Here is a 16,306-nt window from a genome sequence, read left to right on the forward strand (position 1 = left end):
TGCTCCATTTTTCGCGACATTATGGCAGCCATCATGAGCAAGCCCAACACATGCCAAAGCAAGCTGAACTCTGGCTACCATATCTTTATCTCTAGTGGCACTGATAGACCGGCCCGGTCGCCTCTCACAGCCTGGCTTTATCGCGCAAACTCTAAGACCCACCGGCCCGCTCAGTGGACGACCCCCCTCGCGTTGACAGATGTATCTCTTCTGGAAACACGATCTAGCAACGTCGTTGATATTAAAGGCAAGATGTATCCATTGGAACTTGCTTCGGTAAATTTAGCGACTTTTCAAGATGGATCATTCCTTTAGTGCCAAACCAGCTTTCGTGAGCGAGGACCTACCGAAAGATGAAAAAGACGACAACATGCTCCACCAACAGCAGTCTCACGAGGTCGGTGAGATCGTCGACGGAGTTCTGTTCGAGCGGACCGAAGTCCGACAGGGCCTTCACCAGAGACACATCCAAATGATTGCACTTGCTGGTGCTGTCGGGACTGGACTGTTCCTTGGCTCTGGTAGAGCAGTAGCCAACGCAGGACCGCTCGGAGCATGGCTGGGCTACACTTTCGTCGGCTGCTTGATTGCTCCCGTCGTCCTGGCTATGGGAGAGATGGGCACGCTTGTCCCGCTCAACGGAGGAGTCGTTCGATTCGCCGAACTCTTTGTCGATCCCGCGCTGTCCTTCGCCAACGGGTGGAATCTTGTATACTCCTACGCCGTCTCCATCCCAGCCGAAATCGTGGCAGCGGCAGTGCTAGTGGAGTTCTGGGTCACGGTCAACAACGCCATCTGGATCACTGTGTTTGGCATCCTCATGCTCATCACAGCATTCTCAATTGTCAGGATCTACGGCGAGGTTGAGTTTGCGTTTTGTACGCTCAAGATTCTTCTGATTATCGGAGTCAACCTCATGGCTCTGGTGGTCACTTGCGGCGGCGGTCCGAACCATGAGAGTATTGGGTTTCGCTACTGGAAGCACCCTGGACCTTTCGTGCAATACCTGGGCATCAATGGGTCGCTCGGCCGTTTCCTGGGTTTCTGGACGGTTTTCAACAACGCAATTTATTCGTACTCTGGCATTGAAGCAGTGACTCTCGTTGCTGCCGAGACAGCAAATCCTCGAAAAGTGATCCCGCAGGCGACGAAACGCATCTTTTGGAGAATACTCATCTTCTACGTTTTGACGATCTTCATGATTGGCCTTGTGGTCCCTTCCAACGATCCAAACCTCCTTCATTCGACGGGCACAGCAGCGCAGTCGCCGTTCGTGATCAGCGCCTCGAGAGCGGGCATCCCGGTCGTCTCCTCGATCATTAACGCCGTCGTCATCACATCCGCCTTCTCGTCCGGCAACGCCAACCTCCTCGGTGGTGCTCGAGTCTTGTATGCACTGGCGAAGAATGGACGTGCGCCTGGTATCTTCACCAGACTCAACCGCTTCAAGATCCCATACCTAGCGGTCGCTTTCTACGGTGTCTTCATGGCTCTGGGATTCATGACCTTGTCCGGCAGCGCCAGTACGGTGTTCAGCTGGCTACAAGATCTCGTCTCAGTGTCGACACTGGTCAACTGGATCGTCATCTGCATCACATACCTCAGGTTCTACTACGGATGCAAGGCGCAAAATATCGATCGGAAGAAGGAACTGCCATGGGCGGCGCCGCTTCAACCATGGAGCACGTGGATCGCGATGACCTTCTTCGTCCTTCTGTACTTCACCGGAGGCTACACGACATTCATGCATCATCACTGGAGCACCGAGACGTTCGTCTCTTCGTACATCAACATGCCAATAGTGATTGGCCTGTACTTTGGATATAAGTATGTTTGCAAAACGGAGGTGATTCCCCTCGACAAGATCCCCATCCGGCAGTTCTTGGAGCTGGTAGACGTGGAGGAACCAAAATCGGATGAACCAAAGAGTTGGAAGAATAGGCTTGATATCCTGTGGAGCTGAGCGTGGTACGTAGATAGTGAGCGGATGCGTGTCGGCGAAATGAATGAATTTGTTGGCGTGCTTCTTGGCTTCTTTGCATGCTCGATGATGACTCCATTTCTCATTATGAATTGATCTCGGTGTGATCTCAGAGTTCTGAGCGACAATACTACTCATGATTCCTCAAGCAACGACGTATTTCGCTTATCAAAAGCGTCCAGTCTTTGACACCTCTACAGCAGTTCCAGCCCTAGTGCGTGACAGGTTGAGTTGCTGATACTGTAAAGCCCGGAGCCTGATTGGCTTTGTGAAGAAGCCGGTTCGATACATAGCGCCAAAGGCCACTGTAGTGTCTCAAATGGACTGATCTGCGAGCCAAGGACGTCCTGCATGCAGCTACAGTAACGGGCCAGGTGCTACGTGCTGGCTGAGCCCAGAACCGGCCCGGTCGCCGGCTAATGACTGACACCCACCCAGTGATAGCTGAACTCCGGCCCTAAATCCAAACTCAACGGAGTTCACGTACATCAGAAACATCAAAACAGGCGGCGGAGAAAAGTTGTCGGCAGTGCGATAAGGATGCCTTGCCCGAATCAAGCGACGCGACCTTTTCCAGTGGCGGATGCGCTGCCATCTTATTGGCGAAAGCATGCTCACAGTATCGATGAGTACCGAAGCACTGCGCATCTTCCAGACCACTGCGACATCGTCATAATCGGTGCTGGGTATTCTGGCGCATCCATTGCGCACCATCTGATCGAGCAGAATGTCAGCCGCAACCGCCAAATCCCATCGATACTCATACTGGAGGCCCGAGAAGCGTGCTCAGGAGCCACTGGCCGCAATGGTACGTTCTCAAACTCGACATCGTTGCTCGATTGGAGTTCGAGTAATTACTGACTACGACAAGGTGGCCATCTCAAGCCCGATCCGCTTTTTAGGGCGGCGAACGTCTTGAAGTCACACGGGAAAGATGCTGCAGAGCATGTGGCTTCTTTCGAGGCTCGACAGGTTTCAGAAATCAGAGATCTGATTGAGCAGGGGGGCATCGATTGTGACTTTGAGGAGACGACGGTGATTGACGTATGCACCTACTCCGAGGGCAGAGATGCCATCAAGGCGAGTCTCAGTGAAGTTGCCAAAGCCGGTATCTCAACGGCGAAGGAGATACAATACTTTGAGGGAGAGGAAGCTTGTGAGGTAATCGAGAAGAACGACCCCTTGCACGCCTTTTTCGAAGCTCAAACTGACCCACATCGCAGGTGTCTGGCGTGCGAAATGCAAAGTGTTGCTTGACATATAACGCAGCCCGGCTATGGCCATACCGATTGGTGTCCCATCTTCTGGAGAAGGCTATTTCCCAGGGAGTCAACCTTCAAACACACACGCCAGTCTTGAGTGTCACGCCGTCCTCTGAGACTCTGGAGGCTTTACCATGGTCTGTGAATACTCCGCGGGGATCTGTTCGATGCAGTACTGTCATCCACGCTACAAATGCGTACTCTTCTGCGCTCTTGCCTGAGCTGCGAGATAGAATTGTGCCGGTCAGAGGCGTAGTTGCGAGATTGGTTGGCGAAGATGTACCGAAGATGACGGACAGCTTTATGATGCGGTTCTCGCAGTACGAGTACGATTACATGATCCCACGGCCCGACCGGAGCATCGTAGTAGGGGGCGCGAGAAGAGACCACTACACCGATCTGGACGAATGGTTCAATGTGACAGACGACAGCAAAGTGACAAAGAGCGCCCACGGGTACTTTGATGGGTACATGCAGCGACATTTTCGTGGATGGGAGAACAGCAATACCCGTACAGAAGAGTTGTGGACTGGCGGTAAGTGGCTGACCTGTATATTGGGATCTCGGCGAAACTGACAGGCAGTGTGCTTATCAGTCATGGGATATTCCAATGACGGGTTTCCCTATGTTGGAAAAGTTTGCGCCAAAGACGGCCAGTATGTCTGTGCAGGGTTCACGGGTCATGGGATGCCACAAATCTTCCTTTCTGCAAAAGCAATTGCTTTGATGATCACCACTGGTGCGACGGAAGAGGAAGCAGATCTCCCTATACCCTATCGCGTCAGCCCAGACAGATGGTATCAGGATAAAGAGCACGAATCTCTGAAGGCGTGGCGCAATGTTACGAAGAAAATGCCTCCGCATGCGAACTTGTGATTGAACTGGAATGAATGGTTCGGTGTAAGCATGATACGAAGCGATATAATTATCTGCATTGTCATATGACTACCTTGGATTTGATCATGATGGAAACACATAAAGTTCTCTTCAATTGTACGCACTAAATTGGCAACCTCAAAAAACTTTCATAGAGGTCCTTTTCAGGGAAACCGTGGGTTGCAAAGTCGGGCATAAAGAAAGCGCCGCTTGCATCCGTATTGAACAGGTCGAAGCCCGATATGCTGTCATCGAACATCATATTGCTACCGATGTAAGCTGTATCTCGCTCGGTATTCGTTGCCTGAGTATCTTGTGGCTGGGTTGCTTGAACTTGCTCTGCCGATAGCTCCGGACCGGAAGCGAGCAGGGGATCGATGTGAGAGTCGGAGGTAGCTTTCCGCTCTTTATACCAATTGATAAATCCTGCATAGCCACCCAGTACCGGAGTGTCGTTGACTTTAGCTGGACCAGGATCGAAAGCTCGGAGGTGTTGCAAAGCCGATTCGAGCGTCTCGAGAAGCGAAATCTCTGAGCGTGCAGAGTCGCCAGAGGATGCCATTTCCTTGATAGCATTGAGACCTATCTGTAGGGTGCTAGCGAGCTCATTCGTACGGTAGCACGTACTGTACGCAATTAGCACCAATAAAGAAGCGCGACAGGAGCTGTATTCGACGTATGATGACCTTGCAAGGCCCAGGCCAGTGGTACGCATAATGTGTAGCAGTTGGATGACTTCTTTCGCCGCGGAAATGCAGTCTTGCACCAAGGTCTCCCATGGTGCCACTGGACCAGCGCCAAAGTCCTGAGGCCCATTGTTTGTGTTTGTGGGAAATGGGCGAGAGGTTCTCTTTGCTGGGTCGTGGGGACTCTCGTTGGCTCGTATACGATGGTTGACCAGAATGAAAGGCCGGCCAGTAAACATTTCAAGCGAACACTGTTCGAGGCGTTGGTGTATTTCTGCACGGGATATCGCGGACCTCGCAGCCAAGTTCGCTAGGTCTGCGCCTCTGCGGCACGATCGGAGGCTTTTCACATCGGCTTGGAGGCGCTTAATGCGATTCAGGGTAGGTCCCAATTCAGGCCCTTGACATTTGCGGAGAAAGAATCTACGGTGAGCTGTTAGTAACTTCTTTTCAACGCCGTCATCGCCCCTTCCGAGCTGAGCTGTAATGAGGCCTACATCTCTTGCTGTAAAGATTCGGCCAAGGTTGTTAGCTGGACCGAAGCGAGCAACCGTGAGGGTTCGAAAGAATCTCTTGCATCTAGCTTTAGATTTGTGGGAAGATCGGTATCGATGTCCGAGCGCGCGATAGATGTGGGCCGACCGTGATAAATGCTGATTTTCCTAGCCAAATAGACTATCAGCTGAAATCCTTCATCGTCCTTGGGTTCAGATGAGCTGACCTTTCCATGCAGTATACAGTCCACCAAACGCGACGCCTGACTTCCTTGGTGTGCAGATTGAAGTTACCGCAATTGGTTCTCCGGTGCATGCCGTTCTGTACAGCAAGCTTGATAGACAAATTCAGATAGATGAAGCCTAGCCCAGAAGCATCTATTGGCAGAAAGTAGAGTCCCATGAGAAGGCAGGCTTGGACACTGAGTAGAGAACCGGAATGTATGATCTCTGACAATAGCTTTGCGACCTGACGGTAAAAGCCGGACCCAATCTCGAGCTCCCAACTATTGCTCTGTGTGGTGGCGTCTTGGGAGACCGGGGGATCACATTCTTGTTGCCGATCAGGAGATGCTAGGTGTACATATTGAGTCGCCACTGCCAGCACCATCGACACCACAGAAGTCGCAGTAATGTCTTTGGCCTCAAGCAAGCTTGGTTGAGAATACATTTTCTCCACCATTTCAGCAAGCCACTGACGATCCAGGTAGTAGTAGACACTCGTAGCATGTTTGAAGAATACATCGGTGAGGAAGTCTGCCACCGGTCGAGGTGGAAGTAAGGCCAAGACTTCCTTGATCGGAGAGGAGTCTGGATTTGCTTGTCCTACGCGTATGAAATCTGGTACGCCATCCGGTTGACGTAGGTCCTGTGTAGAATGATCAGTTGACGCTGAAAAGTCACGCGGTGCGTGTAAATGTAGGAAGACGGACAGGGACATTTGATTTGGCTATTGCCTCATCCAGGTTTCGTTTGACACGCATAGAGAAGTTCCAGTGAGAAAACTCTCCAGAATAATCTGTAGATGGCCATCGCGATTAGAAACACACGCTTTGGATATTCAACCTGGCAGGCAACTCACGAGCAATGGTGCCGTCTATATAGTCAACTGTACACTTCTCGTCTTCGATACCAGGGCTGGTAGTTGACTGGTCGGTGGTCTCCCCGATGACTTGCACATCCTGAGGGCTTGAGTCTGTCTCGTGTATCGTGTCTGGTGGAGAGGGTGGTAAGGCATCGCATGCTCGCCGCAGGGACGCCAGATCTAGCTCGAGATTGCTGAAATGGTGCTTGAGAATTGTTTCCATACACAGAGACCGATCCAAAAGCTCCTGGTATGATTGGGCGGGCACCGATCTGCGTTTCTCTGCTCCCGCCGCCGCCGGGGCCTTGAACACACAAGAACGGCGTAGGTGGCGACAACGTCGGCATGGCTCTCCGTCCTCGCACTTTTCTTTCAGGCGTCGACACTCGTCACATCTGAGTACATGGTGAGCGTCAGCGGTACAGGTATCTCCAGAGCACCAACTGAGGATGTCCCGGGGCGATGATGGGTTGGTTGGCTTACGCACGAATTGCCCTCTGCCTGTCTTCTGTTGCGAGATGTCGTCTCTTGGCCGGCCTCGCAGGCTCCGTTGACAGCCAATTCTCTGAAAGCACGCGCTCGGCCATATCCATTTAGAGCACGTCCACACTTGTATCTAGAGCGACATGAAGACACGGCACGACCCTGGGATGTCACTACTCAGGCGACTGCGGCGTCTGATCCAGCCTCAACAGCGCTGGCATTTTCACATATCCCCGAGGCCCATGAGATAGGGATGTCGTAGCAAAGGCGGGGAGAGGGTCGGGGTTGGGGTTCTTTCGCCGATAACGATAGGCGATGAAACCTTCAAGGGTAGGGCGATGTTGATAACGATTCGCCGGCCAAATGGCACGGGAAACCCTGAATCACAGCGTCGCTACATATCACGAATCGGCTTATCACACTCAAGCTCAGACTAGTTGCCGCTTCTTTGACTTGGGCTTTGTATTATAACACGTAGACATTGTTATTCAGCAAAGCAATTCACAACTTTCCAGTGACACCGTTGCCTCCGCTCTCGGCGGGGTCGGCACGACTTCGGCACGAAGGTCCAACCTCTCCATACCGTACAGCTCAGGAGGACCCGTGCCCTCATCCCCTCGCTCGATCTCGATTCAGGCGAAGACACAGTGAAAGCATGAATATTGAAGCGCACTCTATGCACTTTTTGAAGTATGATGTATAATGCCCTGTGCCATCTCCGTCAAGCTCCCAGCAACAACCTCCAACTTCGCATCGCTGAACACATCGAGGCACGGTTCGTGCTCGTATACGGAGCTCCACGCTCCCCGGAAACCGACCTTGGTGGCGGCTGCGACATCCCACATGTGTGCGGCGGCAAACCATTTCGCATCGCTCTCACCCAGCTGATCCCATACCGACTGATACGCAGGAAGTGCCGGTTTGGCGACGCCCGCTGTGTCGCAGCTGACGAAGTTCTCTACAGGAACATCGACGCCGGCGCGCTCGAAGTAGCCTCTGACTCGGGCGATGTCTCCAGTGGTAAAGCACCAGACGGTGAATCCGTGGTCGCGCAGGAGCTGGAAGGTTTCCTGACATCCGGGACGTAACTGGAGGGCCGAGTATCCGTCAATGCATATCTCGCGCTCCGCGTCTGTGGCGAACGATCGAGGGTCGTCGACTCCGCAGAGAGCGAGTGTCCGGTAGAAGAGTGCGCGGAGAACGTCCTTGTATGGTTTGTAGCTGCCGGAGATTGAGAGGAAGGTGAACTCTAGCTCTGCGGCCGTCTGCCAGGTGAAACCGAAGTGCTTCGCCGTCATTGTCTTTTGGCGGAGCTTTGCGCCTATGGCGCTGTCTATGCATTCATAGTATGCGTCGAACGACACACATGTCCCGACGACATCGAAAACAACGTGTTTGGGTGATTGCGACATGATGGATCCGTGAATCAATTTGAGCAACCGACGGTTCCTGCGTGACGGCCTAGCCTGTTGCTCGCGACGATGATGTTTTCATTCAAGGGAATTGCTCCAAAGATGTTCCGCAAGGGATTAGACTTCCGCGTATCGATAGTGACCAAAGTCAATCGCCGGCCCGGGGTTGATGGACGATTGCGAGGTATCTCTAGGATCCGGCGTTCGCCCCACAAAGGTCGACCGGGCCGGTGTCCTGGCCGAACCGGCTAATTGGAAACCGGAGGGTATTGTAACAGATGGCAACAGCTTATCTTTATCAGATCCCATACTTGAAAGACAATGCGGCAATTGCTTCATCCAACCAACTCCGTTAGCATTATCCAGCACATCGTCACGACACTTTGATACATCAACATGACCAAAATCCATCCCGTCCTGGACCCGCTACCGGCATTTTGGTCGAGGGATAAAGACGACTTTCATGAGCACAGGACCACAGCCGAGCTCCCTGCAGAAGCCGATATTGTCGTGATTGGTGCTGGTTACGCTGGCACATCTGTTGCTTGGCATCTGGCCCACGATGCAGAAGATGGCACTCCGGCACGATCGATCGTGATGCTTGAAGCTCGAGGAGTGTGTGAGGGCGCGACTGGTCGCAACGGTGGCCACATGCGCCCCGACTACTACGGCCACATTCCCCACTATATCGAGCGAGACGGTCTAGAGGCAGCCGTCGAACTCGCGGAGTTCGAGATCTCACACGTTCAAGCTCTGAAGAAATTCATCGCGAAAGAAAAGATCGACTGCGATTTCGTTCTGGCAAGGAGCGTCGACGTATGGTCGAATGATGAAGCGGCTGCAAAAGCCAAAGCAACATACGATGCGATGCTCCAGCATGACCTGGACTACATGGACGATGTCTACTTTCATCACGGCCCGGATGCGGAAGCGATCTCTGGCGTCAAAGGTGCCAAAGCTGTCGCGTCGTTCACTGCAGGGATGATGTGGCCCTCCAAATTCATAACGCACCTGTTGAAAAGCCTCACATCTCAAGGACTCCTCAACCTACAAACATTCACGCCTGTCGACACCGTTACCGGAAGTGAAGCATCTGGATTCGTGGTGCAGACTGCCCGAGGTCCAGTCAGGGCGAAGACGATCATTTATGCCAACAATGCCTATGTCGCTGGCCTCTTACCAGAATACAGGAATGCCGTCATCCCGTGTAAAGGGATTTGTACCCATATCAAGGTTCCTGATGGCAAAACGCCACCTCACCTGCCGAATTCGTACATCGAGCGCTCCGAGGAGAACGTTCTATCATACCTTATCCCGCGGCCGGACGGCAGCATTGTCGTTGGCGGCTCATCGCGGTTGTTCAGTCCATTCAGGGAGCAATGGTACGACAACGTTGATGACACAACCCTGATCGAAGCATCCAAAACTTACTACGACGGATACATGCAGAGGACGTTCGCGGGATGGGAAGAGTCCGGCGCATACGTCGACAAGGCCTGGACAGGCGTTATGGGCTACTCGTTCGACTCGAATGCCCACATTGGAGCGGTCCCGGGAAAGCCAGGTCAATATATCCTTGCTGGCTTCAATGGCCATGGGATGCCACTTATTTGGCTTGGTGGAAAAGGTCTGGCCAAAATGATCAATCCTGGTTCGCCAATATCGGAGTCTGGAATCCCATATCTCTTGAGGACGTCGCAGAGGAGGCTCGACAGGGCGAACGACAGCGCGGCTGAGTTCGGAGACATCATAGGTGATGGCAGCCTACGTCCCACAAGTCGCTCGTGATTAGCACTGCCCAGCGCTGTGTGACAATTCAACAGGATGATAATCTCCCAAGTTATGAATCCGACGCCAGCTTGCTGCCGACTGGTGAGAATTACAAAGTCGTGGAAGTGGCAAAATGGCCGTCCAGCGTGTGCAGCCGTGCTTTAGTGCTCACATCCCACAAATTTACATTACTGTCATATGAAGCCAACGCGAGCTTGCTGCCGCCTGGCGAAACCTGTGTAGCAGTGACCTCGGCCAAATGGCCTTCCAGTATGAATGGCAGCGTGTCCAACGAAGATGATTGCTTGACATAGTCGACAAGTGTCATCTTACTGCCCAAGTCGCTAATAAAAGTTTCAGAAGGGGCAAAGAGCGCAGCTGAAACGTACGTCTGCAGCGGTGCCTGCTCGACGCCAGATCTTGCGCACATCCAAGACCGTTTGCAATCGTGGACGAAATAAATTGTGCGTGGTCTAAAATTCTTCACCCTGCAAGAGCGGTAAGCCTCGACTCCTCAAAGCATCGCCACCGTGAGTTAGATGCCTTAGCCCAGTAATCGACTCCAGCGAAAAACAGCCTCAATGGCATCCGAAGTCTTTCCCATCCAACACGGAGGACGTAGTGTAAATTGCGTCCAGGTGCCTTTCTGGCTCGCTACAAGTGCTGGCGCTACGATCGAGCAGGGGTTGTAGTCTTTTCTCGGCGAATCTCTTACCGTCTTGGATGAACTTGCAAGCGGTAGCAGCCCAGATGAACAGTCTTTGAGCGTATTGTACCATATTCGTCAGTATCCGCTCTTCCCGCCAGTAGCTTTCCAGGCGGGGTTCTATAGCAATTGTCGAAAGGTAGCGTTGCAGATATACCTATGTGTCTCTGTCGCTCACTTCGGTGGGCATGCGATGTAGCACGAAGCCCTGGTGTGCAGCGATATCCATCTTGTCAAAATCGTGTCAAATTGGAGTTTCTGGCCTGCTTGTGACCAGGATTTGCACTTGTGTGTTCTTACAGCCACCTTTTTGTGGCAGCAAGGGTAACAATATCCCGATACTGCGCTCCTCTTCGCATTCGTCCAAAGTATCAACCACGACCAGAAATGTTCTGCTGTCGCCTCTCTCGTTATACCTCGACAGTGGCTGGATGACCAGCTGGGTCCATTGGTCTTGAAGTGTCTGCTCTGCACCACCGCTCGTCGCCACCGTGGCTTGCAGCTCATCTAGGTTATTTTGAAACACTCGTGCGCCTGATTCTGAGAACAAAATCTGTCTCCATCTGGACACTACGACAGTACCCGAATGTGCGATATATGGTGCAAATCCCCAAAGTCTCTTGCATCATCTTTGTCTAGAAGAAATTGTCAATATCAAAACTACCCAATTATGAACCAGCAGAGCTTACTCGAGGCTATGGCGGAACTTGCTTCGGTCGCATCTGTGACAGGGGTAGCTACCCCTGCCTTCCAGGGTATCAAGAGCGTCTACGACTTCATCAAGGCAATGAAGGAGGCGCCCGGTGGCGTGAAAAGTATCTCATCAGAGCCGAAAGAGTTGCACGGCATCATCAAGTGCATCCCGACACAATACGATGCTGTTCTCATCGTGCGTACGATTTCCCAAGAGATGGGTCTAGAGAAGGTGATTGCGGCCTGTGACAAATCCTGCTTTGACCTTGGCAAAAAGCTCAAGCAGTGGATGCCGACTCCTGAAGATCCCTCCATGCTCGATCGGGCGTCCGGGAGATATCGATGGATGATGTTTGCCGTCTCCAGCTTCGCCTTCTGACCGGTCGTGAGCTGGTAAGCCGGCTTCTTCTCCCATGCCTGACTCCTCTACTGATACCTTAAGAGCGAAACCCATACCTGGGCATATTTCTTCAATGTGCTGGCTTGATGCTTATTCTCGAACGGCGTATCGTTATCTTCCGCACCAGTCTGCTTCCTATTGACGTAGTGGAGTGGGGCTCTGGGGATCGTGTACGGGCTTCTAACATCCATGGCTCTTTTGATCACGCTCCCGGTTGCCCTACACGCTGCCTCGATGGCGTTCTCCTCTTCGTCGACTACCTGGCGGCCCTCTTCGTCGGCATCTTGCTGCGCTACTACCTTTGAGCTCGCTCTGAGCCTTCTTTCTCAAAGCCGCTTAGATGTGACGCCCAGCCTGTGTGGTCCAGCCATGGGTCCATCGCAGACCTGACGTCGCTGACACCTACTTCTCTTTAGCGGTGAAGTTCGTTCAGCTTGCTCTTCAATTCATCCGTAGCTCCGTCCGCCAGTTTTTGAGCCCTCGTGTCAGCCTCGAAGTCGTGATGGCTGCTTTTCACATGCGGCACCTACTGTAGCACCTTGAAGAATTGGGTCCACTGGGCATGTTTGAAAAGCCTCTGATAGTAGTGCTCCTCTTGAGCCGGCTGATTTCTAGCGACCTGACTCCTGAAGCTTCATCGTCCTCCTCTAGTCTTCGTGCTGCTCCAATCGTGTTCTTTCCTGCATTTTGCCTCGATCCCTTTTTGCATCCGCACTCTTTACACTCAAAGCATTGCTCTATGACTGGGCCGAGCTCCCGTACCGCATCTTGTGCTACGTCGGGGTGAGTGACGTCTTCCGACCTATACGCGACATGATCGAGACTGCCCACCTGCTCGACGATGGCTTTCCTCGTACTCATACTCACCGTAAGCATTTGGTGATTTTGGTTGAGAGGCGCTGTTATCTGGCCGGGAACAACCGCAAACTTGCAATCTCTGCAAACTATGATCCGGAAATTTGGGAGGTGCAAGAAAAGTTCTTCAAGAACGATCATCTTGATATGCTATCATTGTCGCTGAAGTGCATATATTCTATCTTGTGCGTTCACATGTCAATGCATTTCTCCAAGCGAATCTAACTCAATGTGTAGGAACATCGTTGTTCCTCCGTAACCATAAGGACAAATTGGAAACCAATCTTGATTTTCCAATCCTACTGATATGCCGCGCTATAAGAGCAATACAGAAAACCCCGCCATTCGCCTATCTATACTCGCGTGACTTTCTTTATGTCCATGAACGGTAATGTTGCCGCAGCTTTCTCATCCTCAGCTGTGGCGAGATGGAAAATAAACATCGCCTTGCTCTTCTTGTGCAGCTGTAGCCTGTCTTCTTTGTGCACCAATGGGCATTCTGTTGAAGCCAAAAATTGAGCCAAGTGCGACGGGTTATGAAGAAAACTGAAGCATGACAATCCTGCGGAAGAATCCTCAGGGTAAAGTCGTATAATCAATTCTTTCGCCCGTGTTTTTTGCTTCCTCTATGGATTCGTCTGTTCTATCCCAACAGCCTAGCGACAATGAAAAACCTCGTCTTTGCAAAGCAAAAGTGTCACCCAGGGCGCTACTATGATTCATCTGCTGTCCTTACCAGCGGATCCAGCTTGATATGCCTTGCGGTGCTTGTTGCCTTCTTCTAGCTGCAAGTCATCCGCATTACTCTCCTGTTGCTGGACAGCTTCCTCCATCTTTCTAGACAACCCAGTATCTTTGACGATTGTTGTAAGAGCCAAGCTAATGGCTATCAACACGAAACTCCATATGAATACTGCTCTGCTTGCAGACGCATATGCTTGGGAGATCTGTTTGCGCTGCTGAGGGTTGAATGAAGTCAGATCTGGAGCCGCAAAGCTATCAGCTGCGAGGTACTGTAGCTCCTGCGGCAAAGAGTGTCTAAGCGTGTTCGCTAGCAAAGCGCCAGATACAGCTAGGGAGACAGAAGCGCCCAGACTTCGCAAAGTATTGCGATTGGACGTGACAACGGCTCGTTCTTCTTTCGGACAATGGGCTTGGAGCGCGACAAGAGTCGGCTGGAAGATACTGCCGGTGCCACAACCGGTCAGGACCAGGAAGAATGCCACGAGGCCGAGATTGGTGTTCTCATCGCACATTATCATCAGACCAGATCCCACAGACCATATACCAAAGCCCCACCAGACGACCTCGATGTACCGGTTGAACTTGCTCATGTAAAGGCCAGCCACAACTGATGCAGCAGACTGCGGTATGACGAGAGACAAGAATACCACAGCCGACATCAAGGGTGATAGACCTTTGACATTTTGAAAGTAAAGCGGAAGATAGTAGAGGTAGGCGAAATACGAGGCACCAAAGAGGAAACTTTGCGCGAGCATGGCTGCGACAGATGGGCGCTGGAACATATGCAAAGGCATCATTGGTAAGGTAGCCCTCCATTCCACGAATAGAAAGAGTAGGCCGAAAGCTCCACCGATAGTAAGCATCGCAATAACAAGTGGTGAGTCCCAGGGTGTTCCAGGATGTCCGCCTTGCGAAATGGCGATTAGGACCAGAATGATGAAAACTGTTCCAGTGCAGAGACCTAAGAAGTCGATTTTCCGGATTGTTTCCCAGAGATTGACTTTCGGCATGTTTGAAGGAAGGTAGATGTAACTAGCCAGTACGACAGCCATTGTGAAAGGAGACAGAAGATAGAAGAGTCCCCTCCATGTCAGCTTGATGGCAAAAGCGGATGCAATGAGTGGGCCTAGAATAGTCATTAGCGATACTGCCGTTGACTGCCGTGTAAAATATCGCGTATTTACCGAGTGCATTGCCCATCCCTACCATGACACCCAGGATACCTTGGTATTTACCGCGTTCTTGTAGCGTGACGATATCGCTCACAATCATCATTGACAAACTTGTGATGCCACCGTTCGCGACACCAGCAAGGCCACGGAAGACATAAAGCATTGTCGAATTAACACTCAGTCCACAAGCAAGATCACAGAGTGCTAGTAACACTAGGGCAGAAAGCATGATCTTTTTGCGTCCAAAAAGGTCACTCAAGCGACCGTAGAGGACTTGAAAGACCGTGTTGGCGATGAGGGCGCTGGTACCCGCCCAAGTGATACTCGCCTGTGCATTCAGATCTCTAGCAATGGATGGTAAGAGGACTCCTATGCCGTTCTGCTCTGCTGCGCAAATGAATAGGGAGAGCGCAATGATGCTGAAGACGACCAGGAGTTCTTTCTTCGGTAGTAGCTGAGTCTGGTCGTGCAAGGCCTTCTCAGCCTCATTCTGTCGAGGCATCTCGCGCGGAAACAGTGATGGTCAATTGTCTTCGGTGAGAGTCTGATGAGTTGCTCTTGGTTCAGGTTAAATGCTTTGGCCTGCAAGCATTAGACAGCAATGAGTCGACATTGTGAGTCAGGAAATCGCACTTCGACAGACCGAGAGTTCATCCAAACTAGACCAATGCCAGCTCTAGCAGCGAAATGTAGATCGCACAGTCATCTCGAGCCACTCGGCTAGCAAAGTCGACCGCAAAGGCATGCGGTGTCCCTAAACCTCACGGGCCATGAAGACGCAGATCTTCGGAAGCCTCGTCCGATCTCGTTTTCTCGGAGCTGTACCGAATTTTCGGAGGTAGACCGACGATGACATTGGATACGCTTACGGCAGCCTGAATCGAACACTCGGACAAACGGAAACCCCGGAAGTTCAAGGGTGAGCTAAACTTTGAAGAGTAATACTCTTACAGTGAGGTGAGGTTTGAACCTCTATGCACGTAACTCGGGTCACGTGACCGTTGAAGCCGCGTTAGGTTGGCGCTTGGCAGCTGCGTGCAAATAACCAGCGAGGCGTAAGTAACCCGTCCGCAAAGTAGCGATTAGTCTTATGCTGTGAGTAGTGATTACTCAGCAGTGTCCTATACGTTGCGAGATTCATTTTTGTGTTTGTCCGAGTGTTCGATTCAGGCTGCCGTAAGGTGGAGCGACGTCAGTGGCAGCCTTGCGAATTCAGGCACAATTCTTTGACATGCTGCAGCTCGTGTTTGTGGAAAGCACGGCGTCTGGGACGACCAATACCATATTCCAAAGATGCATCGCGCCTCATCCGAGCAAGAATTTCCAGAAGTACATGGCTTGTCGGTAACACCATTGACCCAGTGCGCACACTGGCACTCCCCTCTGGACATCATCGCCATCAAACATCCCTGCTGCGGCCGCTTCTACGCTTGCATCAGCTGTCACGACGCGTTGGAAAAGCACACTTCAGCTCAATGGCCTATCGCACAGCGCGACCAGTATGCCGTGACCTGCGGCAGATGTAAGCATCTGCTCAGTATTCACGAGTACCTGGAGAGCGGGAGTCGGTGCATCAACTGCGGCGCGGACTTTAACCCGGGCTGTAAACGCCATTGGGACCTGTATTTCGAGATGGACGAGGTGGCTCAGAAGGGTTCAAAGAATGGCTGATGTCGAATCTATAAGGC

At 51.9% G+C, this 16,306-nt stretch overlaps 8 protein-coding genes across 8 annotated transcripts; 5 read left to right on the forward strand and 3 right to left on the reverse strand.

Annotated features, from left to right (window-relative positions):
- Positions 1–298: 298 nt before the first annotated feature.
- Positions 299–1,963, forward strand: WHR41_06652 (uncharacterized protein; the record flags this gene model as incomplete). Its single annotated transcript, XM_069375257.1, has 1 exon — positions 299–1,963. One exon carries the CDS (start codon positions 299–301, stop codon positions 1,961–1,963), a length of 1,665 nt encoding a protein of 554 aa, XP_069227993.1.
- A 558-nt stretch (positions 1,964–2,521) lies between these two features.
- WHR41_06653 (uncharacterized protein) lies at positions 2,522–4,119 on the forward strand (the record flags this gene model as incomplete). Its single annotated transcript, XM_069375258.1, has 4 exons — positions 2,522–2,789; positions 2,853–3,142; positions 3,205–3,778; positions 3,839–4,119. The coding sequence occupies 4 exons, from the start codon at positions 2,522–2,524 to the stop codon at positions 4,117–4,119; spliced, it is 1,413 nt and encodes a 470-aa protein (XP_069227992.1).
- Positions 4,120–4,192: 73 nt separating this feature from the next.
- WHR41_06654 (uncharacterized protein) lies at positions 4,193–7,116 on the reverse strand. The gene is made up of 6 exons (XM_069375259.1): positions 6,867–7,116; positions 6,381–6,778; positions 6,232–6,317; positions 5,527–6,167; positions 5,303–5,467; positions 4,193–5,228 (listed from the first exon to the last, which is right to left on the reverse strand). Exons 1-6 carry the CDS (start codon positions 6,974–6,976, stop codon positions 4,244–4,246), a joined length of 2,385 nt encoding a protein of 794 aa, XP_069227987.1. The 5' UTR covers positions 6,977–7,116; the 3' UTR covers positions 4,193–4,243.
- Positions 7,117–7,517: 401 nt separating this feature from the next.
- WHR41_06655 (uncharacterized protein) lies at positions 7,518–8,278 on the reverse strand (the record flags this gene model as incomplete). The annotated part of the gene is made up of 1 exon (XM_069375260.1): positions 7,518–8,278. The coding sequence occupies one exon, from the start codon at positions 8,276–8,278 to the stop codon at positions 7,541–7,543; it is 738 nt and encodes a 245-aa protein (XP_069227986.1). The 3' UTR covers positions 7,518–7,540.
- A 396-nt stretch (positions 8,279–8,674) lies between these two features.
- WHR41_06656 (uncharacterized protein) lies at positions 8,675–10,066 on the forward strand (the record flags this gene model as incomplete). Its single annotated transcript, XM_069375261.1, has 1 exon — positions 8,675–10,066. The coding sequence occupies one exon, from the start codon at positions 8,675–8,677 to the stop codon at positions 10,064–10,066; it is 1,392 nt and encodes a 463-aa protein (XP_069227989.1).
- A 1,358-nt stretch (positions 10,067–11,424) lies between these two features.
- Positions 11,425–11,826, forward strand: WHR41_06657 (uncharacterized protein; the record flags this gene model as incomplete). Its single annotated transcript, XM_069375262.1, has 1 exon — positions 11,425–11,826. The coding sequence occupies one exon, from the start codon at positions 11,425–11,427 to the stop codon at positions 11,824–11,826; it is 402 nt and encodes a 133-aa protein (XP_069227988.1).
- Positions 11,827–13,421: 1,595 nt separating this feature from the next.
- WHR41_06658 (uncharacterized protein) lies at positions 13,422–15,424 on the reverse strand (the record flags this gene model as incomplete). The annotated part of the gene is made up of 2 exons (XM_069375263.1): positions 14,631–15,424; positions 13,422–14,572 (listed from the first exon to the last, which is right to left on the reverse strand). Exons 1-2 carry the CDS (start codon positions 15,118–15,120, stop codon positions 13,422–13,424), a joined length of 1,641 nt encoding a protein of 546 aa, XP_069227995.1. The 5' UTR covers positions 15,121–15,424.
- Positions 15,425–15,911: 487 nt separating this feature from the next.
- WHR41_06659 (uncharacterized protein) lies at positions 15,912–16,289 on the forward strand (the record flags this gene model as incomplete). The annotated part of the gene is made up of 1 exon (XM_069375264.1): positions 15,912–16,289. One exon carries the CDS (start codon positions 15,912–15,914, stop codon positions 16,287–16,289), a length of 378 nt encoding a protein of 125 aa, XP_069227994.1.
- Between the last annotated feature and the right edge of the window lie 17 nt (positions 16,290–16,306).

Source organism: Cladosporium halotolerans (assembly GCF_011745625.1).
Source record: "Cladosporium halotolerans strain TM138-S3 chromosome Unknown Sca23, whole genome shotgun sequence".
Taxonomy (NCBI): domain Eukaryota; kingdom Fungi; phylum Ascomycota; class Dothideomycetes; order Cladosporiales; family Cladosporiaceae; genus Cladosporium; species Cladosporium halotolerans.